The 23,145-nt window shown below is 41.0% G+C and overlaps 2 protein-coding genes across 3 annotated transcripts; both read right to left on the bottom strand.

Annotated features, from left to right (window-relative positions):
* Positions 1-186: 186 nt before the first annotated feature.
* Positions 187-11,175, bottom strand: xkr5b (XK related 5b). The gene is made up of 13 exons (XM_046383986.1): positions 10,850-11,175; positions 9,564-9,653; positions 9,345-9,450; positions 9,028-9,194; positions 7,033-7,166; positions 6,823-6,901; positions 6,436-6,605; positions 5,729-5,840; positions 5,296-5,463; positions 5,024-5,214; positions 4,747-4,830; positions 3,920-4,103; positions 187-2,767 (listed from the first exon to the last, which is right to left on the bottom strand). The coding sequence occupies exons 1-13, from the start codon at positions 10,956-10,958 to the stop codon at positions 2,148-2,150; spliced, it is 2,214 nt and encodes a 737-aa protein (XP_046239942.1). The 5' UTR covers positions 10,959-11,175; the 3' UTR covers positions 187-2,147.
* A 960-nt stretch (positions 11,176-12,135) lies between these two features.
* eva1a (eva-1 homolog A (C. elegans)) lies at positions 12,136-21,164 on the bottom strand. 2 transcript variants are annotated; one of them, XM_046383962.1, is made up of 4 exons: positions 21,106-21,164; positions 14,820-14,983; positions 14,291-14,647; positions 12,136-13,527 (listed from the first exon to the last, which is right to left on the bottom strand). In XM_046383962.1, the coding sequence occupies exons 2-4, from the start codon at positions 14,920-14,922 to the stop codon at positions 13,415-13,417; spliced, it is 573 nt and encodes a 190-aa protein (XP_046239918.1). In that variant the 5' UTR covers positions 14,923-14,983; positions 21,106-21,164; the 3' UTR covers positions 12,136-13,414. The 2 variants fall into 2 exon arrangements, with proteins under 2 accessions (XP_046239918.1, XP_046239928.1); XM_046383972.1 differs by lacking the exon at positions 21,106-21,164 and having other exon boundaries at positions 14,820-15,018.
* Positions 21,165-23,145: the final 1,981 nt, after the last annotated feature.

The following is a 23,145-nucleotide window of genomic DNA, read 5'->3' as shown; positions in this document are numbered from 1 at the left end:
CAGACTGTCTACATCAGAGGACATTTTATCTTTCTTAATACAAAACTGATTGATAACATTTTCCCTTACAGAAGGAAAACAGGCCTTTATGTTGTCAGTTTTAAAAAAGCAGCTGAGTAGTTGCTGTAGTTTGTACATGTGCTTTTCAGCTTCACTGACAAAAGCTCACTCACTGAGTGTCTGAAACAGTCTGAAACAATGCTCAATGTTAATAATTAGGGTAGCAGACATGCAGCGAATTCTTTTACCAATCAGTACATCAACTGTGAAGTAGAGAGCGAAAATAAAATCTAAAATTTATCTAAAACTTCTCTCGGGTCAGGACAAAAACAACTGTGGATAGCGAGCTAGCTTAACCTCCATTAACAGCACAAATAACTACTACAACATTATATTTTATGATCATTCAAACCCTTCTTTTCTTTATCAGTTAAACAAAGTGTGACTGTCTATCAAAGGTGTTTGTGAAAGTTAGCTCCTCCTTTTAGAGACAAGAGTAATTTTATTATATACTGCCAATTTTACTGAATTTATTGGTTGATTAATTGATTCAGAGATTTAAAGCATTTCTGCGGTTCATAAACAAAGTCACAAGAAACATACAAATAATATGTTTTGATACTGAATATCTGAACACTAAACTCCTTATTCATCCTCCTTTAATATAACATATTGCTTAATTTCCCTTGATTGATAAATTGATGAATTTATTGATAAATTCACATTCTAATCATGTGGTCTACAGAAAATCATACTACAGCCACTGGCTAATGATAAACCTTAGCTGTACCATTTCTGCCATAAAGTGCTGACTGACTGGAATTATTGCAGCTAGTAAAGGAAAGCATAGCATATAATTTATTAAATGGTTTTCAAATGTTTACTTTTTGTCATTTGCCTATCTGATAGTTTCATGACAGATTAGACTACACAGATTGTAAATAGGAATTCCACGTTTTTGTATGTGTCACTAACTGGACGGGATGTTAAACCTCCTGAAGTGTTTATATTTATACTTCATAATGGATAATTGGCTTCACTGCTTTAAACAGAAAAAAGAGGTTGGCGTTGGGGAGTGGCGTTACAGGAGATTCTGCTCAGCAGGTTATTGTAAACTTGAATTACCTTGTTCATTTAGAAAATTCTTCTTCGGAGATCCAACTGCCATTTAAATAACATTTATTTAAATCACTGATATGTGATATATATGAATCATTACAATAATTTTAATAATTAGTTTGCTCCTAAAAGCCGCTGGAGGTAACCTCAGCTGACTGCACTGCCTGACTACGTAAGACTTAAGCGCATTAGATTTTCTGTGGTTAGTTTCTGATGATTACAAATTACCAAAATGTAAGGGCTTCTCTGAATGAATGAAAATGATTTCCCATATGCATTAGCACCTGTGAATTTTTATCTGTGTTTTGATGACTAACCCAGATCCAATTTTCTGTAAATACTGATCCCAGTGTATGCTGAATTTTTTTTTCATCAAAAGGTTTTAAAGAAATGAAAAAATACACAATGCGCCCCCAACCCTTGATATGCAATGGCCGATTCCCTTGTACAGCTGTGTTTGTCACTGCTAAGTCCTCTGGTGTCCTCCATAGGAAGCAGACTATCGCCTGATACAAATGAATCTCTCTCACCTGCCAACAGGAGCTTTGCAGTAGCATGCAGGGAGGTATTATTATTACTATTACGTCCTCCTCCCTGCAGGCGCTTCAACAAACCAAGACCTGCACATGCAACAGCTAGGACCTGGTTCATCTGTATTTTAAACACGGCTAAATGTGTCATTTGGAATGTACAGCTGGGTCCAAGGTACCACAAATAAGAATTGGAGCTGTTGGGAAATGTTTAGCCATTGCACTACTAATCAGCCCCATTTGAGCCCCATCCCCATCTGTAAATTTAACCCCTGCACATCAAGGAAAAAAATATAAATAATAAATAAAATAATACTAAATCATACTGTATATCCTACCATGACTGATTCAAATTAGCTGAGCTGAAAATTTCCCCTAACTCCCCACTAAGCCTTCCCCAGGCTAGTTAATGCATAAATTCATGTATATCCTTAACTACTAAATTGAAAAAGACATCACTGCCCACCCAGGAAACCCTCCCCCATTACCCCACCCTCCTTACACCATCCTCTCTCTGCTGTCCACAAACTGGACCATCTGTTTGCGAGCGTGGGGGATGACTGGAGTAAGTGGTACGATTGGTGTACCGGGCGTGGCAGCACCAGGAGTCGAAGCAGCAGATGTTGAAGCTGCTGGTGTTGAAGCAGCAGGAGTTGAAGCACCAGGGGTTCCACCTGGTGTTGTACCAGGAGTGGCGGGGATGACAACGACAGGGGCCAAGCTTGGACTTTCAGCTCCAGCCTGAGGCTCCAGTCGTGGGGTAGATGTAACAAAACGAGCCTCCCTGATTCGATAAGGACTTCTATAGGTTGAGATGGGCGACAACTCGGAGCCCCAGCCGAGATAGCTCCCACTGGAGGGAGACTGGGCATCTGCACTAAAGTAAAGTGTGGTGCTCGACTCCCCAGGTATTGCTGTTTTATTCTCTGGAGAACCAATCACGAGAGGCGAACGTCGCTCAGGTGACCAGCCGGGAGTCTTGATGTCCAGAGAACCCACAGAGGACGAGGCTTCAGTCAGGGTCCCGGCATTGCTGTCGATGTGGCGGAGGCTTCCCGGCTGCCGTGGAGATGAAGGCGTTGGTGAGCCATAAGCAGCACTCTGAAACTCCTCATCGCCTTTGAAAAGAAAATCACAGTGAGTTAACAGGCAAAGTGTGTGGACTACTGGGGACTACAAAAGGTCATCATCAAAGGTCAACATCAAATACAATTTAAACTACAATCTATGCAAGTCCTGTGCATTTGGTTGAAAAATAAAAGCCTGATTATGCAAAGGAAGTTGCATATAGTTGCTTGTAAGTTGCTGCATAAGAGCAGCACCATTTCCACACTTAATTTTCATGTGAATAAATACCTCAGGCCAAAACCCAAATACTTTGTATGGATCTCTTTGTATTTCTTTATATTAATATTACTGTATACTAACAATTAAGCAGCTGCAGGGGGTTGTTCATAACAAAGAAACCACAGAAAATAAAAACCTGATCCTCCAGTCCCCTTTACCTCTGCAGAGCTTTATATTTCAGAATCAGAATCAGCTTTATTGGCTTTAAGGAATTTGACTCCGGTTAGACTTTGCTCTCAAGTACAAAACAAACACCTAGCAGCAAGAAACATAAAAGATATTATATACGATAAGATGAAGATAAAAAATAAAAAATACTATATACAATAACAGTGAAAAAGTGAATTTCAACCCACAAGCTTACTGTTTTACTCTTTTAAAGTCGCAGCAGAGAGCAGTTAGCTGGTGAACACAGATAAGGATTTAGCAGTTAAAGCATAACACAAACATAATATTTCACTCAGGTAGGAAAACAAAAACCGAGCTAACAGAAAGTGCTTACTGCACTCATATTTATCGGGAGAGCAGAAAAAAGACTAAATAAATGATAGTTATGTGTAAACAGGCAACTATTTGCAAACAACTCACATTACCTTTATAAAGTGATGTTAATGTTATGTTCACAGCTTCTTTCTGCTGCCCCAAAGAGGCAAAAAAAAACCCCTCAATTATTCCAGGTTTATGGTTTGATCTTACAGACAGTATGATCACAGATACCAGAAAAGCAGGTCTAAGCAACTCAGACTTGAGTTGTTATTCAAACAAAACTACATTGAAGCTATGCAATGAATGAAGAAGAACACATGGGAGCTCACCAAGCTGTTCAGTCATGTGGCTCGGGTCATAATCAGCGTGTTGTGTGCTTGTCTGCAGTACTACAGTCACTGAGTGTGTGCATTAGCAGGGTTCAGTGTTTGTCCAACCTTTTTCCTCTGATGGTGGAGCACTGGACTCTTCCTCTGCGCTCTCTTCAGGAATGACCTCCTGGACCGGGATGATCTCTGGACATCTTCTCATGTCAAGGATTGTTGTGGGAGGAGCTTTTCTCACTGGCCTGGCTATTACAGTGGATGGGGCTGGCTTTGGTGGCTGGACCACCTCTCTCACCTGGAACAAGACAGACAGCTGAGCTTCAGAGTGCAGACAGACACAGTAAGTAAGTCTGTCAGTGACTCTCCAGAACTCAGGACATAAGGAGGGTGTGAAAAGAGGAGCTGCCTTGCACGTATCGCCCTTGTGCGTTATTGCATTAAAGAGTATGCACATTTAGGCAGTGCACCATGTACTTACATGTGGCCTGCTTGTGCCTTGCACTTGTCTGTGCTTTGCACTTTGTGTTTGTTATTAATTGTATGTATTTTATGCAGCAGCCTTATGTCTAAGACAAAGTTCCCTAAAGACAAATAAATCAATCTTGAATCTTGAAGTATTCTGTTCAGGTGCAGCCTTTCAGTAGCTAACCTGGTGGTTGAGCCTGCTGACTTTTTGTTATCATGACCATGTGGATCACAGCACACTGTCCTAAAATCTCTCTTTCTCCCACTACATACAAGCATCACTGTGGTGACTTGAATTCACAGTGTTTAAAATGATTTAATTCTTCTTTTCTTAAAGCCAAAACTATTGAAAATTGTTTCAGACTTTGTGTTTCCTTCAGCTCAATCATCTCTATTTTGAAATGGAAGTAAATTTACTGTATTCTTTGTTGAATTATTGTTTAAGTGAGGGATAAATCACACAAAGATCTTGCCTGTGGAGACTGGGTCATCTTTGGTGGAGCTGGCTGAGGGACTGGTTGTGAGATCTGAGGGACTGGTCGCTGAACAGGTGGTTTCTGACAAACATAGACAAGTATAAGAAAACCTTTTATCCAGTCTTAAGATATCACACCTAGGTTGCATGCTAGGGAAGACGGGTTTAAGAGGTAGACAGCACATAAAATCAAGTAGACACTGAGGGACATTTCGCTACTACAACCAATAGCCCTTCCAAGCAGGAAGCTATTCTCTGCAAGGAACGTAACAAACCAGAGGGACACGAAAGTCATCAGGGGAATGAACTTCTTCAGACAGCCCCATCAGTCCAGCCAGTCCCCCCTCGCCATACAAAGACCAGATCCTAGATACATCCCCCGTCTTCATGGCCAAGCGAATCAGCAGCCAGTGGTGATGTTTCCAGCCCTCCCATTGGATAGGGAGATCCATTAGGGTCCCACCCCCTGATTGACAACAATAGACATTAAGATAGACAGATATAATACAAATATATAGATAGATAGATAGATAGATCTTTAACAAACCGGACAGTGTTGCATGGCGATGGAAAGTGGGTGTGACTTTCTCCTCCAATGAGAGTGTAGATCCACGCTCCATGCAGGCTCCACCTATCCCCCTGTGGCGAATACTCTGGAAAATCTCGAAGGACTTAGGGTGGAGGAAACGATAGTACAACACCAACGCTATCACTCCTGGAAAGAGAAAGCGAGAGAGAACGTGAAATAATGCTGTGCAAGTGTGTGTACAAACCAAGTCCACCGATTTACAGTTTAAAGCCTTAGAACATACAAAAATTACACTTTACATTTTAATTAAAGGTCTGGTATGAGATTTAGTGGCATGTAACAGTGAGTTAAGAGTAACTGTTAGCGTGCTAAACATTTTAACTGCTTAAATATGAGCATTTCAACATTAACATTTAGCTCTAAGCACCACTGCTGTGACTATGTGTCTCACCAATGAGGAAACCACAGAACACTGCAGCTGGGATTCCCACAGTATCCCAGGACACCATGGTAAACAACCATGAGGAGGCCAGAAGAAGAAAAGCGTTCTCCAAGAACATGGCCTGAAGACCAAACAGAGACAGAGGAAGATGGTTACCTTTCCCCACATGTGGAATTAAGATTTGTCTCATACTTAGCTGCTGAATTTAAGTCTTATAGTATTATCATTCAGCTTACAGTGGTGTGTATCTGACTGTTATTCAACTATTGTCTTAGGCTCTAAGACAATAGTTGTATAACACCGAATCAGTGTAATCTCTAAGACGTTGATTCAGTTTTATCCAGAGAGCATGAGAATATCAGAGGTGTATTTTTTTTTTGCATGGGGTGAGACGTGAACCTGCCCTGCCCTACAGTTAAGATGCATCTGATTCAATCCTTTTCACTGTGAAACACAATGCATCATTTAAACAAATTTGTTATATACATAAAGCCTATAAATACAGATATTGCTTGTATTGGCTCCTATTTAACTCTTCTGTAATGTGACTCATAGTTTCTCATCTTTGAATGTTCGGCAATCAAAGCTGCAGGTTTCGGCTCTCAAAAAAACTAAATCTCTCTAAACTAAAATGTTCGACGGTATAGCGTTTACCTTGTAACACTAAAATATTGGTGTTTCTGCCCCAAGAATTCTGACATGCGGTTGACACATACCAGGTAGAAGCCAGCCATGCGGCATCTGGATTGGCCATACTTCACATTGAGGAAAAGGAAGATATGAATGGCTCCTAGAACGACGTTAAAGATTCTCCATCGATCGGTTGAGCGTATAATGTCTGTCTGCTGGGACACCATCCAGAAAGTTGCACCCAACCAGTGCACACCTGAAACACACACACACAGAACCAGTTCAAAATTCAACTTTTAATACAGTACATAAACAGACTGTTTCAAATAAAACTGGTCACTGGTGCACCAAAACAGGGTGTCTTCACTAAGACTCACCCTACAGTAACTAAATGTGTTTGGCTGAAACACGACACTCATGAAAATTAACTGTTTATCAGATTCAACAAACATGAGCTCTGAGACGAGACTTACCAACGACTCCCAGGATCCACTGTTTGAAGATACGTGTGAAGAGCATGAGAACAGCAAACCGAGATCCCAACATACTGACCTGCAGATGAAGAAAATAGATCTGTCACACAAACAAAGCCAGAAAAGTCAGACACATAAAAATGCTTCTTTTTATACTGAGGGTGTATGTTGCATGTGTTGGCTGTCGGATGGTTGTTTAAATATGCCCACCCTCCACAGCAGTCGACAGAGAATTGCAGCGGGGGTCATTTGTAGGTGTCCTGGTCTGATGAGTGAACAGGCTCTGGCATACAGGACCAAGGCCCAGGCGAGAGACAACAAACACACGGCAAAGCACACTGAGGCTGGAGGGGGAGAGAGAGAGAGAGAGAGACAGAGAGAGAGAGAAAGAAAAGGAAGGAAGGAGGCAGATACACACCTTCATACACTGTAATGTTATATACAAAATATACATCAGATAAATGTCCGCTGAAAGTGATTGTAAGTCTGATATTCACTCTCTTTCAGCTCGGTCTTGGTCTCTACCGGCTCCTGAGGTGCTGGGCAGTATCAGACCTAGCTGCACAATGCATTTGGACACAGTGTTTATGAGAGCAATGAGACTGAACCAAAACAATAAAGCTGCGAGCCATAAAAAAACGTTCTGTAGTGTGGAGAGGAACCACAGAGCTGGTGATATTTCTCTGCAGCTTTGGATTTTTTACTTTTTACATTTGTATTTGAACCAGATCATTTCGGTGACACTATACTTTCTATCACACAGGAGGCATAACTCGCATCTGTTACAATATCACAAACATGATAAAAGATATTTGCATAGTCTGAAGGAAGTGGGTGAGTGAGTGGTTCTACAGTGATAAAATACAGACCATTAGAGGAGTTTTTTGTCCGTTATTAGACTTCCCAACAAGCACTAATGCATAATAGATCCTGTGTGGTGTAGATGTTAGGCAGGAAGTGATGAAGTGGACAACCAGTCTGACTTTCAGTCACTGTGAAAAAGTAATATCTGAGCTCTTTGCCATCAATCCTGTACACAGCAGATACCACTTCAGACAAATAGAAGATCCTAATCTGGGATGTGAGGAGCATCAGGGAGACCTCATGAGGTTCCCACTTCAACCAAAACTACTCGTTCTTGCTACAACTGACTTGGGGGCAGCAGAAACAAGTTTTCCAATATGACGACCTTGCTTGCAAACAGATGCATTTTTAAAAATCTAGCAGTCACAAAGTAAGACTGTTGTTTATTTAGAGTCATGTTACTGGCATCCTGATGAAAGTAAGTCCAATCTTCACTCTCTTTTAGGTGATTATGGTCTCTGTTAGGGATAATGCAATATACCGGTATTAAAAAAAAATATATTGATATTATATAAATAATATACATGATAATATCGTGTAAAGAACATTTTTGTACAGTGGTTACAGACTTTCTCTCCACCTCCTTGCATTTGTATTTTGAGTTTAATTCATTGGCTCAAACCGAGACAAAACAGACAATAAACAAGGTTCAAGATGAATTTGACAATTTTTTTTTCAAATTTTCTGTAGATATCTCAATAATATCATTAGCATTAATCCTTTTAGCCATGATAATCATGTTGTGGAAATCTTATATCATGACAGCCCTAATCATTACCAACTCCTGAGGGAAATATGCTGCTAACTGCTCCACTATGTTCACCTGCTCTGTCTGTCTGTCTGGTGCTGAGCAGGCAGTGTAGAATAGTTTTTTAGAGCAGTTTCGCTGAAAACCACACTATGAAAGCACTGGAGGTAAACGAGATCAGTTAAGTCGCGGACAGGAAAGCTAAATAACCAAAGCGACTCCTCTTGTGACGCCAAGAGGAGTCGCAGGTGATAATTCTTAGTCTTCACTATGAGCAAACCTAACATTGTTAAACTGTTTTCACATTGTCATTTAATAAAAAAATATGGATTATAACAGTTTTAAGTCTATTTTGTCACTATTTGACGTAGGTCTCTGTTGGAGTCATGCTGTGTTAGGCTGAGGTTAACTGCAGATTAGTCGCTTACAGGAATATGTTTGGTAGTTTCCTCTCTTGAAAGTTGTGCATGGACTGCTGATTACTGTCACACAAGACATACTGTACACACACACACACTAATTATATGTGCTGTTTCAGATCTTATTGCCCTTGTGCACACACTTTCTACATTCCCTGCTGTGTCTCTCTGTACCTGGAGACTTGATTCCTATATCAGTACAGATGAGCACATAAGTGTGCAGCAGCGTCTCGGGGAGGGTGACCACCAAGGCCTCAAACAGACGTAAGGCAGACACATCAGCCTGCTGCATGATCTCGCCATACACATCTTCATCTGGCAGACACATACACTCACACAGCCTGCAATGGAGGGGAGGCGACGTGAGGGACGGATTGACAGAAAAATGGCGAGAGAAAGAAAATGTCACCATACATCATAATCATCGTAAACCAAAGTTCTGTTTGTCAGACTATAAGCAGTCCTTGTGCACATGGACAAAGTTGTCCCACCTTTTGAATATACCCAGGTGCAGTATGTGTGTCCAGGTGAGAGACTTCCTGCGGATGCGTCCATCTGACAGGTACCACAAATAACTGAGCCACTGAGGACCCCAACCTGAGAAACCCAGAATGAAACAAATATCAATAAAATAGCTATCAATCTGAATACTACCAATTACATATTTATGTTGTAAATACAGATTGATATCTTGCTGTTGTCTCACCCACCTGGCAGCAGGAACAATGCAGTGAAGCCAGCTAGATAGGCATAGCAGTAGTTGTGACCCACCCACAGGTAGTACACAAAGCAGTAGATCACTGAGGAAAGAGGAGAAACACACACATACACAGAGTTTAATAAATAGAGAGAAAAACGCTTAACTCTACCGACTAAACTGGGTTGTTACAATACAAAATCAGAAATCTACTCACACGAAAGGTAAAAATGATTCGCAATGGGTCACATACGCCGCGTGACTTTTTGATTTGTTTGAGCGAAGTCTGCTACCATAGAAAACTGTAATACAACTCGAATCATAAAAACACACAAGCAGGTAAATCACACTGTGTATGCTCTGGAAAAACCTCACCTGCATTCACAACTGTAGGACCACAAAACACATATTGTAACTTAGTATCAATACTGTAAGCACTAGACTGGCAGCATTTTGCATGATACTGCTTATGTTGTAGTTCCGAAAATAAGAGTTTACACCTGTTTACATCAAATATTACAGTTTGTTTGTGTCTTGTGATTGGCCGAACTTTTTACCATAACCTGAGCCTCATTAAACGCTTATTGCCTCCTCTGCTCTCCTCACTGCAGACTGTCTTCCTCACATCGCATTGACTCGCCTGAGCTCTGCAGCTGTGCCGCCCTCCACCCCTTCATACATGTAATCTGAAGCGTTTTAGCTGCCAAACAGGCGGGCTGTCCGGCAGGACTAGGCCTCGTCCCGGGGTACGCCCATCCCCCCGACCAAAAGGGCGCTGAAATATGACAGCATGACACCGCTTTGTTTTTATGCAGGATAGATCTCACAGAAGTTGAAATGACGGAGTTTATTAGAAGGAAAACTCTGGCATGAGACTGCAGTTTTGCTGCATAGAGGATTTCATAACATGATGCAGCATATAAAAACAGGAAAGAGGCGCACTAGTGCTGACTGCAGAGTCGGGTCTGACTCCATTATTCATGACAGCACAGCTAGAGACAGCCGCTCAAGTGAGAACAAATGTCCAACTTTATATGTTGGATTACTGAACGTGTCTCTTCTGGATTCTGTCCCTCTCCCAGCCGTTGGCGCCCTCCCACACTGCACATCCACAGCTCACACGGTGTGACCAAAAAGGCACGCGCGCGCGCACGCACACACCCCAACAAAGTCAAATAACACGCGACAGGGTGTGCACATGCCACCACATTACAATAAACAGACACTGCAATGTTTGATTATTTGCGTGCAGTGTGTGTGTGTGTGTGTGTATGTGTGTGTGTCCCAGGTAGTACTCACGTGCCGTCCTCTCTGCAATGATGAGAAATGCGGTAAAGGCGAAGATGCAAACTTGGCAGCACGGCATGCAGGCGCCTCCATTGCTCGGAGTCGCTGAGTAGTCTCTCATGGCGGATTGAAAAGGTGAGCTCTCAGATTTACGCTGATAGCAGTGTGTCAGTAAGTCCGCAGGCCGGTGTTGTTCTGGTTCTGGGCGGGAGTCGGTCCAGCTGCAGCAGCCTCCCCCCCTCCCTGCTCCGTGACTCCCCGTCCCAACGTCACCGCCCGTCCCGTTAAAGCGATAGCGCTGGTTCAGTCCCAAACATCCACCTGGGAGGCCTGGTTTGCTTTAGTTTTAACACAAAATTATCAGCATTCAGCGGCCACGTTTTGTCATTCCAACGACTCACGCCACAAAGCCCAGGTCTGCTGGTATGTCACATTTTCTCATTCTTCATCTTCCTTTCTTCTTCTCCATTTCTGAGTCTTGTTAATATCAAGACTGCTTTAATATGCTGCTTAAGCTGTATCCACCTACATGTAAGAAAAGTTTCATAAGAACAGAATAGGTCAGAATATGACCTTATGTGCTGAAAAGCTGATTTAGTTTCGAAGATGCTCACATGCGTGGGGAGTGTGGGTCATTAAATCAGTTCACGACTCTATTTCAGTCCACAGTCCTGTCATTTCTCACAGTTTTATTTGCTTTGCGTCCTTGTGGACATCAGAAGGCAGAAGGAGAACTTCTTTTCTGCATTCTGATAAATAAAACCCTGAACATTAAAGTGACTAAACATTTTTAGGAAACATTTTTAGGAAAATATTGGAATTCATAAAGCAACAGTGCAGAGTTACTTATGCAAAGTTAGTGATGTGATGGTGTACATAGGATCGTTAACCTCTGAATCTCTACAGATATGACTGGTCTGCATGATTCCTTTTATTTTGGCTGCTACACTTTTCTATTTGCTAATTCATCTGTTTATTTTAATTATCTTCCTGGACATGATCTTGTTTTAGGGGTGAGATTTTTGCCTCAGCCTCTGAGAGGGACTATGCACCCTGCTGGCCTGGACCATGCCTTACTATTGCTGGGTTACATCCTGTTTGCCAGTGAGATCAGTGTGTGAACTGTCTGCTCTGTGTTCCTATCACAGTCAGTGATCTCTCCTCTCAGCAGATCAAACTCAAATTGTTAAGGTTTACCAAGACTGAACCACAAAATAAGCAGAGCGCTCAAGACCAAGGATTGGAAACGATAAAGAATCTTTTACTGAAATACTGAGTGCTTGTGGTCTGGGATTTACTGCAGGCTGGTTCAGCGAAGCGGAGAAACAGGTAAGGTGGTGAGGTGAGTCAGTAACCCTGGGCACAAGAGGCAAGAATTGGTTCAAAAATTAGCAAGTCAAAGGCTGAACAAACTGTGAGTTGGCCTGACATGCATAAAACAAAGTGGCAGGAACAATTTGGCCAAAGGCAGAGCAGAGGAACCATCTGTTTAAAGTCAGAGGAGGGAAGGGTGGAGTTGATTGGAGCGAATGCAGAATAGACGCGCAGGTGGGTGGGTGACAGGTAGGTAGATAAGGACCGCCCAGCTCCTCTCCAGATTGGCTCCAGGTAAGACACACACACACACAGAGAGGAGAGGAATGAGGAGAGACAAAGACAGGAAAAACACTGGTCGCAGAGTGAAACCCCAACACATATACAACCTGCCCCAAAACACTCCAAAGCTGTTAAAGAAATGTGAGCCACCATTTTCCATTTCAAGAAGGGACTTTACTCTATAAATGTACAGAAAACAAAAAAGTTTATTTTTTTTCAGCTCATTACCACATGAGCCAAGTAAAGAAAGGCAGCACGATCCTGTCATACAAGATGACCTGCTTTTCCTATGCGCAGAAACACCTATTGCTGATAAGCTTCCAGTTTACAGATGCAACCAACAGACAGGCTAAATACACATCTTATCAACCATGGCAGGGGCTGTAGAAGTACAGCAGCAACAGCACCAGTGTGTGTAAATCTACCTTGAGCCAGTTCCTCTCCAGTTTGTACTTCTGTATGATTTATGTTACCTTTAATCTTTGTTCCAGTTCTCACCGTTTTATTGTATCCGCTTTGCAAACAAAAAAGGTGACAAAAGTGCAACAACACAGTATCACCAATGTCAATCACAAACAGACAACTGCAGCCTCCAGTTCCTTCCCTAAACAGTGTTTCTAAAATGCACCAGTAAAATTTTTTAAAAGTTCTAAAATCCCTGGTTGAGTTTTCACCAACAGGAAGTGTACGTGCTCCGTAGGTCTGTTGTGTCCTCACTTGCTGGCTGTTTTGGAGCATGAGGACACTCATCTTGTCATCTTGTATTGGAGGCCGTGTCGTTTACACAGTGGAGGCGACCGGTCCAGGCAGAACTGTCAATAATAGTTTGGTCTGTTAAGAATGGTGCAGTGTAGACAGTGCTCCAAAGCTCACGTCTTACGTTCATTTTTTCATTGATATATCTCCCTGTTCATCTTTTATCCTCTTGTTTGCCCGTCTCTCCGTCATGTCCATCTGTCTGTCTGCTTCTTTGATTACGTGTCAGTAATATCTGTTGAGGCTTTGAGTGACTGTACTGATGTCCGGCTGTCCGTTCATCCAGATCTCTCTGAGAATCCTTTCGCGCTCTTCAAGCCGCTGGGCTCGGTCCAGCTCTGATGATACACACAAACCACAGACACACAAGCACAAAACAGGATTAAATCACACCCACACACTGTCCATTCACGTAACCATCAAATTTAACATCGCCGTTCAGAAGGCTTTCAAAGTATAAGAGTATGAGCATGCCTGTAAGTGTATGTCTGAACGTAGTGTGTGTATGTAGAAGCGTACTGAAAGTTGTACCCAAATTAGACACCAATTTTTCCAAAAGCTCATTCTTTAAAACTTCCTCTCACCTGTGTAAATCATTTTCATGCTCAGATTTAATACTAAAATGTATCATACTCACATATTGTAGTTTTAACTGTAGTTTTACATTGTAGTTTTAACTCTTCAAATCTCTTAAATATATGCAGTCAAAACAGTGAACATGGACGCTGATTGCAACTGGGCCAGTAGTGGAAGATGTATCGAGATGTTTTATTCATGTGAAGGAAGCAACCATAAAAACCACACAATAAAAATACTCCATTACAAGTAAACATCATTAGGCAGCTGAATGGCGCCAGAGTGTTCTGCTATTATTATTATTGTTAATGATGCATTACAGTGTAAGCAGCATTGATATTTAGGTAAAACCAAGCTGTTCATAGTTAACTGGTGCCTGTATCTGTCAAAGTGTTCAAGTAAAGTAGTACAACATCTGCCTCAATGTGTGCACTCCATGAGATATAGGCCTGCCAATATGGATCATAGTCTTGATGTGAGTTATGAGTGTGTGAGAGAGAGAGAGAGAGAGAGAGAGAGAGATACCCTCAGTTGACGTGAACATGGTGGCATGCAGCAGAGCTCTCTCAAAGCGCCTGCGTCTCCGTGCCGACAGGTCAGACGTGTCATCCCAGTCCTCTGATTCACTGTTGCCAGCAGGCCCGGTCCCTCCAGAGGTAACAACAGCAGTGCCGTCTACGTTACTGTCACTGGACTGACGATGGGGACAGCTGTGATGGCGGCGGTGATGATGCCTGTTCCTGTGGCGATGGTGAGGGTGGCTGCTGTTGCCATAGTGGCAGTCGGCTCGACAGTGTATCTGGAAGACGATGGCACAGAGTGTGACAAGAAGGCCGATGCAGACGCCACCCAGAAACACCAGTGCTGTCCTCTCAGGCTGGTCTGAGAGAAAAAGAGAATAGAGGAGAAAGATACTGAAAGTTTTTCAAAATGTCTAACACAGTTAAATAATTTGACTGCTGCCACATCCTCCTCTCATTCACACACAAGTATAATGATGATTACAGTGTGATCCCACAAAATCACAAGTGACCTTTTTTCTAATTGGACCTACCTGCAATGAAGGTGTAAGCTGCCAATATGTTGCTAAGCAACGCCATCTCCTGGGAGACCACTTTCACCTCCATATTTGGGCTTCCTGTCGCTGGAGTGCTCATGATTTCACAGCTTTTTATATTTTTATGCAGAGGTCAGATGAGCTCATACGTCACGACTCCCCTGGATTGTGAGTTTGAGGGGAGGAGGAGTGAGGACAGAAGTGATGGAGGGTTAGAAACAAGACGAAAGAAAGACAAAGGATGGATGACAGAAAGAACATTAGAAGGGTGAGAATGAGGAAGAAGCAGTCAAACATCATCCTTTAAGATAAATTAATAATGTGAAGGCATGCAGAGAATCAGAAAAAAACTCCAACTCCAACTCATTCCTGTAAATTCCAGCTCAAAACATAAAAATCAACTTCATGATAACACAAGTGATAACCAATCTGTGTAAACAGTGAGTTATGGCAACTTAGCCTTTCATTTAAATGAAATTATAGTAATCATGTTACTCTCTAACAAACCCACTCATAAAAATGATACAGACTTTGTTTTGCAATACTGAAGCGTGATTTGAGAAATATGCTCTAGTTGAAAATTTATCGCCACTGTTTTCTATTTATCCATAACTGAAATATGTCTTGTATGGAGACAAGATGAGCTAATTATAGAGTACTTCACTTTTCTGTTAGTTATAGACATGCCTGAGCTGATAGCCTGCAGGGCTTTGGAGAAAAGACAACAGTTCATACCTCAGACAAACTAAGGGGCTTCTCCACCTCAGTTCCATGCCAATTTAACATCACACAAACATGTAAAGTAATTAAGAAAAGTATTCTCACACAAGTATACATAATTTAATGAACTCATGTATGACAGACTCAAAGGTTTTGTAGTAAAAAAAATACAGCAAATACAGAGGAACATCACACCGAGGTAACAAGATCAACTTGAGGAGTTCACAAAAGTAGATTTCAAAATAAGACGTATACTTTTCACAGACAACAGAAAAAATAAAAGTGATGATACTTAACCTTGATATCTCCTCTGCAATGTAGGGCAAATATACACACACATCGGTCTTAAATTAAAGATTAAAGATTAAAGTGACATATTTTGTCATTGGAGGGAACTCACTCCAACGAAATTTGTTCTCTGCATTTAACCCACCCAAGTGACGTGCACACACACACACAGCAAACCCGGGGCAGTGGGCGACCGCGTGCAGCGCCTGGGGAGCAGTGGGGGTTAGGTACCTTTCTCAAGGGTACCTCAGCCATGGACACCGGGACGGGGAATCGAACCAGCGATCCACCGGTTACGGGTCCGACACCCTAACCGCTGATCCACGACTGCAGAGTCATAGACTTTTGCTCCTGCAACACAGATTTGTTAAGTACCTTAACATTGCTCAGGGCAAGAATTACAAAGTTCTTAACAAATCTGTGTCAATTACAAAGTACTTAACACAGATTTGAGTAATGTTAAGGTCATATTTAGACTCAAATCCCATTGTAATCGGGAAATATATCATGAAGGACAGACCCTAAATTATAGGTAAACCTATCCAAACAATGAAAGACAGAAAAACAAGAGCGCATGGTCCTAGAAAAAACACTGACTTCTCTTGAATGACTATGACGGCCTGTAAAGTAAAGGTAAGAGCTTGGTCACCAGACTAGAGATTCTAACTCAACCACTAGGTGGCAACAAACAGCCATACCAGTAGGCCATACATGGAGTCGCTCACATCAAGATATAGCTGACCTTGCTGGTGGACACACACACACACACACACACACACAGGGGCACATGAGCACATTACAGATGTGATGTTGCTATCAAAGACAAGTTGTCATGGAAATGGGGTGGTCAAAAAACTGAAACAAACACTGTTGTTTCAAGGTTTTAGAGTTTCAAATCGCTACTTTTACCCACTCTTAGGGGTCTTAAAGCCCAGTAACTGAAATGTTTTTTGTGGTCTTCAAAAAGTCACACCTAAAAAGACCATTGAAAGGGCTACAGCCGGTACAGGGTTCATTAGATGTGGATATGAACACCGTCAAATTACAGAGTCATGAGGGTGTTGCATCCATTATTATTCTGTTTAGAGAGTTAAGTTATCATCAGTGCTCATTTCAGGTCTCAGTCAGCCATACTGAGGTAAAAATAAAACATGGACCTAATATGCAAAAACATTTGCCACATCCTTGGAAGTGTTATGTGCTTAATTCTTGTATCACAGTATCATACAGTATCAGTCTGTGCCACATACCACAGTGATTATTGTCAGCACTAGTGTGCAGTACGCAGGTTGTAAATGTAGAGTAGAGCCAGAGAAAAATAGGTTAGCGTATTGTGTCTAGACATGTAGCCCCACACCCAGACTGGAACTCCCCCATACACTCTCAGGATGACAGCTTCAGTGTATGTTCCCTATTGATGGTTTTGATACTAAATGTACAGTATCTTTAACCCCACAGGTCCAGACTGTCTGAGAGATCAAGAGAGATGTCAGAGGGGAAATGGGTTTAAAGAGCCTAAGACAGCAAGAGGCCTGGAGAGGATCCAGGAAGATCCTTCATCCTCTGAAAGGAGAGGAGGATTGGGAGGAAAACGAGATGAGCAAATACAGAGAGGAGACTCCACTGTGTCTGCTTTTCTTTCTTAACTCCTCTCCAACCTGATTTGCTCAGATTAAAGGCTTAACCGGTCGAAGAGACTTTAATGAAAAAGGTCTGATCATGTGTTTTTTTATCCTATGGAACACTTCACCGGCCATTTATTTGTTCTCCAACTTATAAAGAGTTTGAATTTTTCAAATAAATCACATCTTGAGGAGCACAGTGAACACAATGGTCAGCTGTTACATGATAATGATATGAGATGCAATAATAAAAACACCTGAATTAGTGGTTCAGGACCACCAGACTTAATAAATCTGACAAGATTTAAGCAAAAACATATTCCTACTGCATAAAACAAACGAACAAGAAACCTCAAAATGTGTCTTCACTCAAACTGCTGACAGTTTATAAAATGCAAATTCCGACAAAGAGTTTTTGGTGTTTTGGTGTCTGTTTTAAATTGTCACAATTCAGAAAGCTGAAGAATAAATCTGTCTACACCAGCCAATCCACCAGTTTAAAGTTCCCTCCTCTTACATTGGATAATGCAAATGAGGAGCTATCAGTCATTGTAGTGTTGTGTAATGGTGCACAATAAGAACTGACACATCAGGACTGTTTATATCATCATCACTTTTGGGGTTCACCCACATCCAAACATTTCCAATCTTCTTTAGACCTTTTCACAGATAAATGAAAATCTATGTTCTAAATAACTATTACTCTCTTTGTCTGAAAAACTGCAACATTCGAGTTAAACAATATCCACACATATGATGATAAGACGATAAATCTGTCAACTGTGCTGGAAGTGTGACTGTAATTACACAAATTTGTGAAGCCCCTTGGCAAGACTTATATTACAAATGACAACATGACTTTCTTCATTCTAACATTTGTGATCTTCTCATGCAAAATGTTTCAGTCTCTTATTCCAAATAAATGAAGCCCTGTAAGATATGAGTGTTAATCCTGTTATGAAAGAATCACCAGAAGCACAGCAGAGATAACAGCACAAACATGATTATTTTCTTTTTCACTTTCATGAATGTGTTATGATGTCCCCTGGTAGCATTAAACACCTCTCATTACATGTGAATGTCTTTTCACTGACTGTTTATGACCTTCTTTGCCGCATTAAACACTTTATTATTGATTGCAAGCAGGCATGATTACTTTATGAAGACAGACCAGACTTCACAACAAACAACTGTAATTGTGTCACACTGTGAAAACACTGTGTTTTAAAAATTAAAAGTCTTGAAGATTTTAAGTCTTAAGCCATGCAGTGGTATTAAGAAGCCAAAACCTGCGTGTTGTACTCTCATGCTGTGACGCTGCAAAGACATGGCAGAAGCTGAAAACTTGAACAGATAAAAAATGGATGATGTTCTCAGACAAGACCAAACTGGCCTAATTTTTGTGGATGTTTTCTGCCGTAAAAACTCTGAATCAGAAGGCAGCACTCCTGACCTGTTAGAGATCACACTGGAGAACAAATCTGCATTTTGCCTTTAACATTTCTGAAAATGTGGTCAGAAAAATACATTTTGGTCTCATCCTCATGTGCACATGAGCACAAAAGCTCACCTTGAGTCTGTAATTATGTTACAAAACTGACAAAAATTCATGCACCAACACAGCAATTGCAAGAGGAAACAACATGACAACAGATCGCATGACATCTTGGTGCAACCTAACACAACCAAACACAGCACAACCTCCAAGCATTTCTAAACCCCCTGACTGTCAGGGTCATTTTGTGATGTTATGTGTAAATGCTGCAGGACATGACTGCCCTTCTCTCTCCAGTTCTCCTGCTTACTCTCTCTCTCTCTCTATCGTTTGGATGTGACAATTTGGGTTACTATTTGTAACTGCAAAAAGCATGTCATCATGCTATCACAAATAATTCATGGTTTAGTGTATTAATGGCATGTTTCTCATTGAGCGTTTCATGAATGAACGTTTTGGGTTTTCTTTTCTAAATAAATCCTGCTGTTTCCTACGGTTAATGCATCTATAAAACATGCTGCACATGAACAAGTTACAGCAAAGAAACCATGGAAAGAAAAAAATACACATTTCCATCAGTGTCATGACAGGTAAATGGAGTGAAAAATCCTGTCATCATTTACTATAAGGCAGCTGAACATCATGGTTATATAATGACATTAGTATGAGACAGTTGGCCTGAAGCCAGCTCATTACAGCCAGTCACACTCTGCCCGGCAGTCTAGACGACAGGAGCTGTTTACACCGATGACTTATAACACGTTAGAGGATCACTGTTTATCTCCCTCTATCTATGTGACTGTCAATCAAAAAATATTTCCAACAATTTTTAATTAGGTAAATAGTTTAACAATTTGGAAATGTTATGGATGGATAGATATGAAGCTACCACCAGCAACCAGTTAGCTTAGCTTAGCATAATGACTGGAAACAACAGGAAATAGCTAGACCCCAACTAATACCTTTAAAGCTCATAATTAACAACCTGTACAAGAACTGAAGTGTTAAACTGAAAAAGTGTGGACGATTATTGCTCATAAAACACCAAATTGATTTATGCGCTTTGTTTTTTGCCCTGATTAAAAGTGATTAGATTTAGTTGCTCATTCATTAGATACAGCCAGCTAAGATGTTAATGAGTCCAATACGGTAGCCCTCCTTTCATGAACGGTATAAAGCAATATTCTGTATTCCAGTTCTTGAAAAGTGATGATTCTACTTCATGGTCATATTGAGGTAGTTTTAGGGCTGATGTATTAAACTGTATTCATAATACAAGGCAGGTGGACGTTGTCACCTTTGTTCCAGCTAGCTGTTTCCCTTTATTTCCATTCTTTATGCTAAGCTAAGCTAAGCAGCTGCTGGCTGTAGTTTCATATCCTTTGCACAGTTCTCTCATCTAACTATTAGACAGTTGGTGAATAGGTGCTTTCCAAGTTGTTGAATTATTCATTTTAGATATAAATATGTTTTCATCCACAGAACAGAATGATAAATGGACAAGCTACAGATTTCTTGGTGCATACTGTATCAGCCTTTGTGGCACGATACACTCCACTACACAATCCAAGTCTAGATCCAACATGTCAGCAGCAAGTGCAAGATACTTTTCCTCACTCCTTTTATTGTAGGCGCTGATCTTCCTCCCACTTTTCCTGATTTTTTTTTTTATGTGGCTAAGAGGACTATATGGCTCTCACGGCTGTTTCACACTGCACACACGCACATAGATACATGAGCACTTTTCACTCACATTGTCCACATAACACTTTCAGCATATTTATCTCTATGTGTGTGTGTATGTGTGTGAGAGAGAGATGCTAATGCAATATGACACTGGCCTCTCTGTTCGCTCCGTTACTATCTAACTTAACCTGCAGAGAGAGTAGGAAGAGGGAGACAGAGAAACATAGTATGTATACAGAATTAAGACAAATAAAACAACAGAACAGAATTAGAGCAAGAGAAAGTACAGATGAGAGGGAGAAAGAATAATGAGAGGCGGAAGAGACAGTAAGCAAGCAAAGAGAAAGTGAAGGTTCATTACAACATACAACACTCACACTTCATATCATTAACATCATCATCATCATCATCATCATAGTCACTGAGTGTGTTTCTCACCACATGTACATGCAAACACACTATTTTTACTTACATTCCATTAACATCAAGTCTCCTCCTCTTCTCCTCACCTTTCCTCTCCTCCTCTCTTGCCTCCTCTTCTTCCCCTCTCCTTCTTCCTCCTCTCTCTCCTACTTTCTGTTCTGGTCCTCTCCTCTCTGCGCTCTAATATCCTCTATGCTCCCTCCTCCCCTTTGGTCTCCTCTCCTATTATCTCCTTTCTGCTCTTTGCCTTTCCCTCAGAGAAAACACTAACAGGATAATTATTTGTATAAATCTTTAGGTCCATATGTACAAGTCTTCTTCTCCGTTTCACTTTCTTAACTAGATAAAAACTAAAAAATTCAATCATTCTTCTATTCAGTCCTTCTTTTCTCTTTGATGCAGAAACAGTGGGTGGGATGTTGCTCCGACTGTTTTACAGATGGGAGTTTTCCGATTTTCCATTTTAGCTTTTCCAGGTTATTTTCCAGGCAGAGAGACAGCAGTCAGGCCCTCAGGGAAGAAATGTGACATAAAAGCCCCCGACAGGATGGCCAAATCCCTCTCACCTATCCCTGCCAAACGTCTGCATCCCTTTCTCGCTGTCTCGTGCTCTCAGTTTCTCACTCATACTTGAAGAGGAACATACACACAGTCACGTGCACAGAGTTGTAAATGCAGATTTGGTCCTTCTGCCTTCCTGGTTCCTCTCTCTGTTTTTCGTACACAACACTCAACGACAGGAGGAGAGAGAAAAGACAGAGGGGAGGAGAGAGGGAGGGACAGAGTGACAGAAAGGCAAACCGAATGCCTTATGGTTCACATGTGAAAATGCATATACCACGCATTAAATAATATTTGACACATGATACCACACGTCAAACTGATGCTTTCCCATCCATTGTTACAATTATACATTTTGCATATGAAATATGTGGAAATATCTGAAAAGCCTATAATTTATTACATATTTTTTACGCATTTTTTTTTTCAAAACAAGTGCTACAAATTGCTTTACGCAAAATGGAAACAGTAACACAATAACAGTTAAACCAAAAGGATAAAATTAACGATGCAGAAAGAGACATGAGATAATAGTCTAAAATGTACCAAACACGTACCTTTTAGTGAGAATAAATAGCAAGAAACAAGAGAAAAAGATGCACAGATATTGTTAAGAGATCTATATTCACATGTGTATGAAACATGCATGTTCACACACGTCAGTGGAGGATTACATGTAATGGGACAGAATAAGGTGTGTGTGTGTGTGTGTGTGTGTGTGTGTGTGTGTGTGTGTGTCTGTGCATGTGTGTGTGTTCACATGTCTAGCGTGCTTGCCTGAATTTTATGGAAATATGGCAATAAGGATTTTGAGCTAAATCAACAATTTTTTAAAAATAACTTTCTATCAGATAAGGTTCATGAAAATTTTATCAGCCGACCTGTCATCTTGGCAGGTTATTTTTGTGCTGATGTTATGCAACAGGAAAAGCCTGAGAAACCTTTGTACTCGTGGTCAGGGGCTGACAGTTACTCAGGGCAACAGCTCTTAACAGGTGTATGGAATAAATAAACACTGTGCATAAGTGTACTTAGACTGTCTGCTAAAACTTAGCTTTTAGGCAGAATATGGTGACTGCTGGTGCTGCCCAACGTGGGAGCAGCTGGGTCAGCTGGGTTTGCCTTTTTCAGTCAGGCGCAGCTTGTGAAGGACTTATTGCAAATCCATTAGTAGCAAATCCAACAGTGAAATGAAGAAGATTAAGAGTTTACACTCATGCTATCAGCAACTCGTGTCTTAGCTTGCTAACATTTTCTGATTAAAGCTAAATGCATACAAATGTTGAGGATGAAGGAAATGTCATATGATATTTAGACAAATTAAAGTTATTATTTATCCTAGCTATTCAACAGTTATTGAAATATTTTAGTTTGGCCCAATATCACAGACTGTTTAAACCCATTAAGTCTGTTTTATTGTCATTGTTCACTTTTCATGTTTGTTCTGGTTTTCCTCCATCAGGTGTTCACCAATTTGTGGGCGCCCTGCATGCACTCTCCCTGTTTTGCCTCTTAGAACCATTCAAAT

This window comes from Scatophagus argus, chromosome 1 (assembly GCF_020382885.2).
Source record: "Scatophagus argus isolate fScaArg1 chromosome 1, fScaArg1.pri, whole genome shotgun sequence".
Taxonomy (NCBI): domain Eukaryota; kingdom Metazoa; phylum Chordata; class Actinopteri; family Scatophagidae; genus Scatophagus; species Scatophagus argus.
The sequence above is the reverse complement of the archived record's forward strand: the minus strand, read 5'-3'. Positions and strand labels throughout refer to the sequence as shown.

Coding starts and splice junctions, on each gene's coding strand:
- xkr5b (XM_046383986.1), bottom strand. CDS start 10,958: ATGAGAGACTACTCAGCGACTCCGAGCAATGGAGGCGCCTGCATGCCG. Junction 7,167..9,027: donor TATAGGAATCAAGTCTCCAG/GTACAGAGAGAC, acceptor CTCCCCCTCCAG/CCTCAGTGTGCTTTGCCGTG. Junction 4,104..4,746: donor AGATGACCCAGTCTCCACAG/GCAAGATCTTTG, acceptor GTCTTGTTCCAG/GTGAGAGAGGTGGTCCAGCC.
- eva1a (XM_046383962.1), bottom strand. CDS start 14,922: ATGAGCACTCCAGCGACAGGAAGCCCAAATATGGAGGTGAAAGTGGTC. Junction 14,648..14,819: donor AGCTTACACCTTCATTGCAG/GTAGGTCCAATT, acceptor TTTTTCTCTCAG/ACCAGCCTGAGAGGACAGCA. Junction 13,528..14,290: donor CATGTTCACGTCAACTGAGG/GTATCTCTCTCT, acceptor GTGTATCATCAG/AGCTGGACCGAGCCCAGCGG.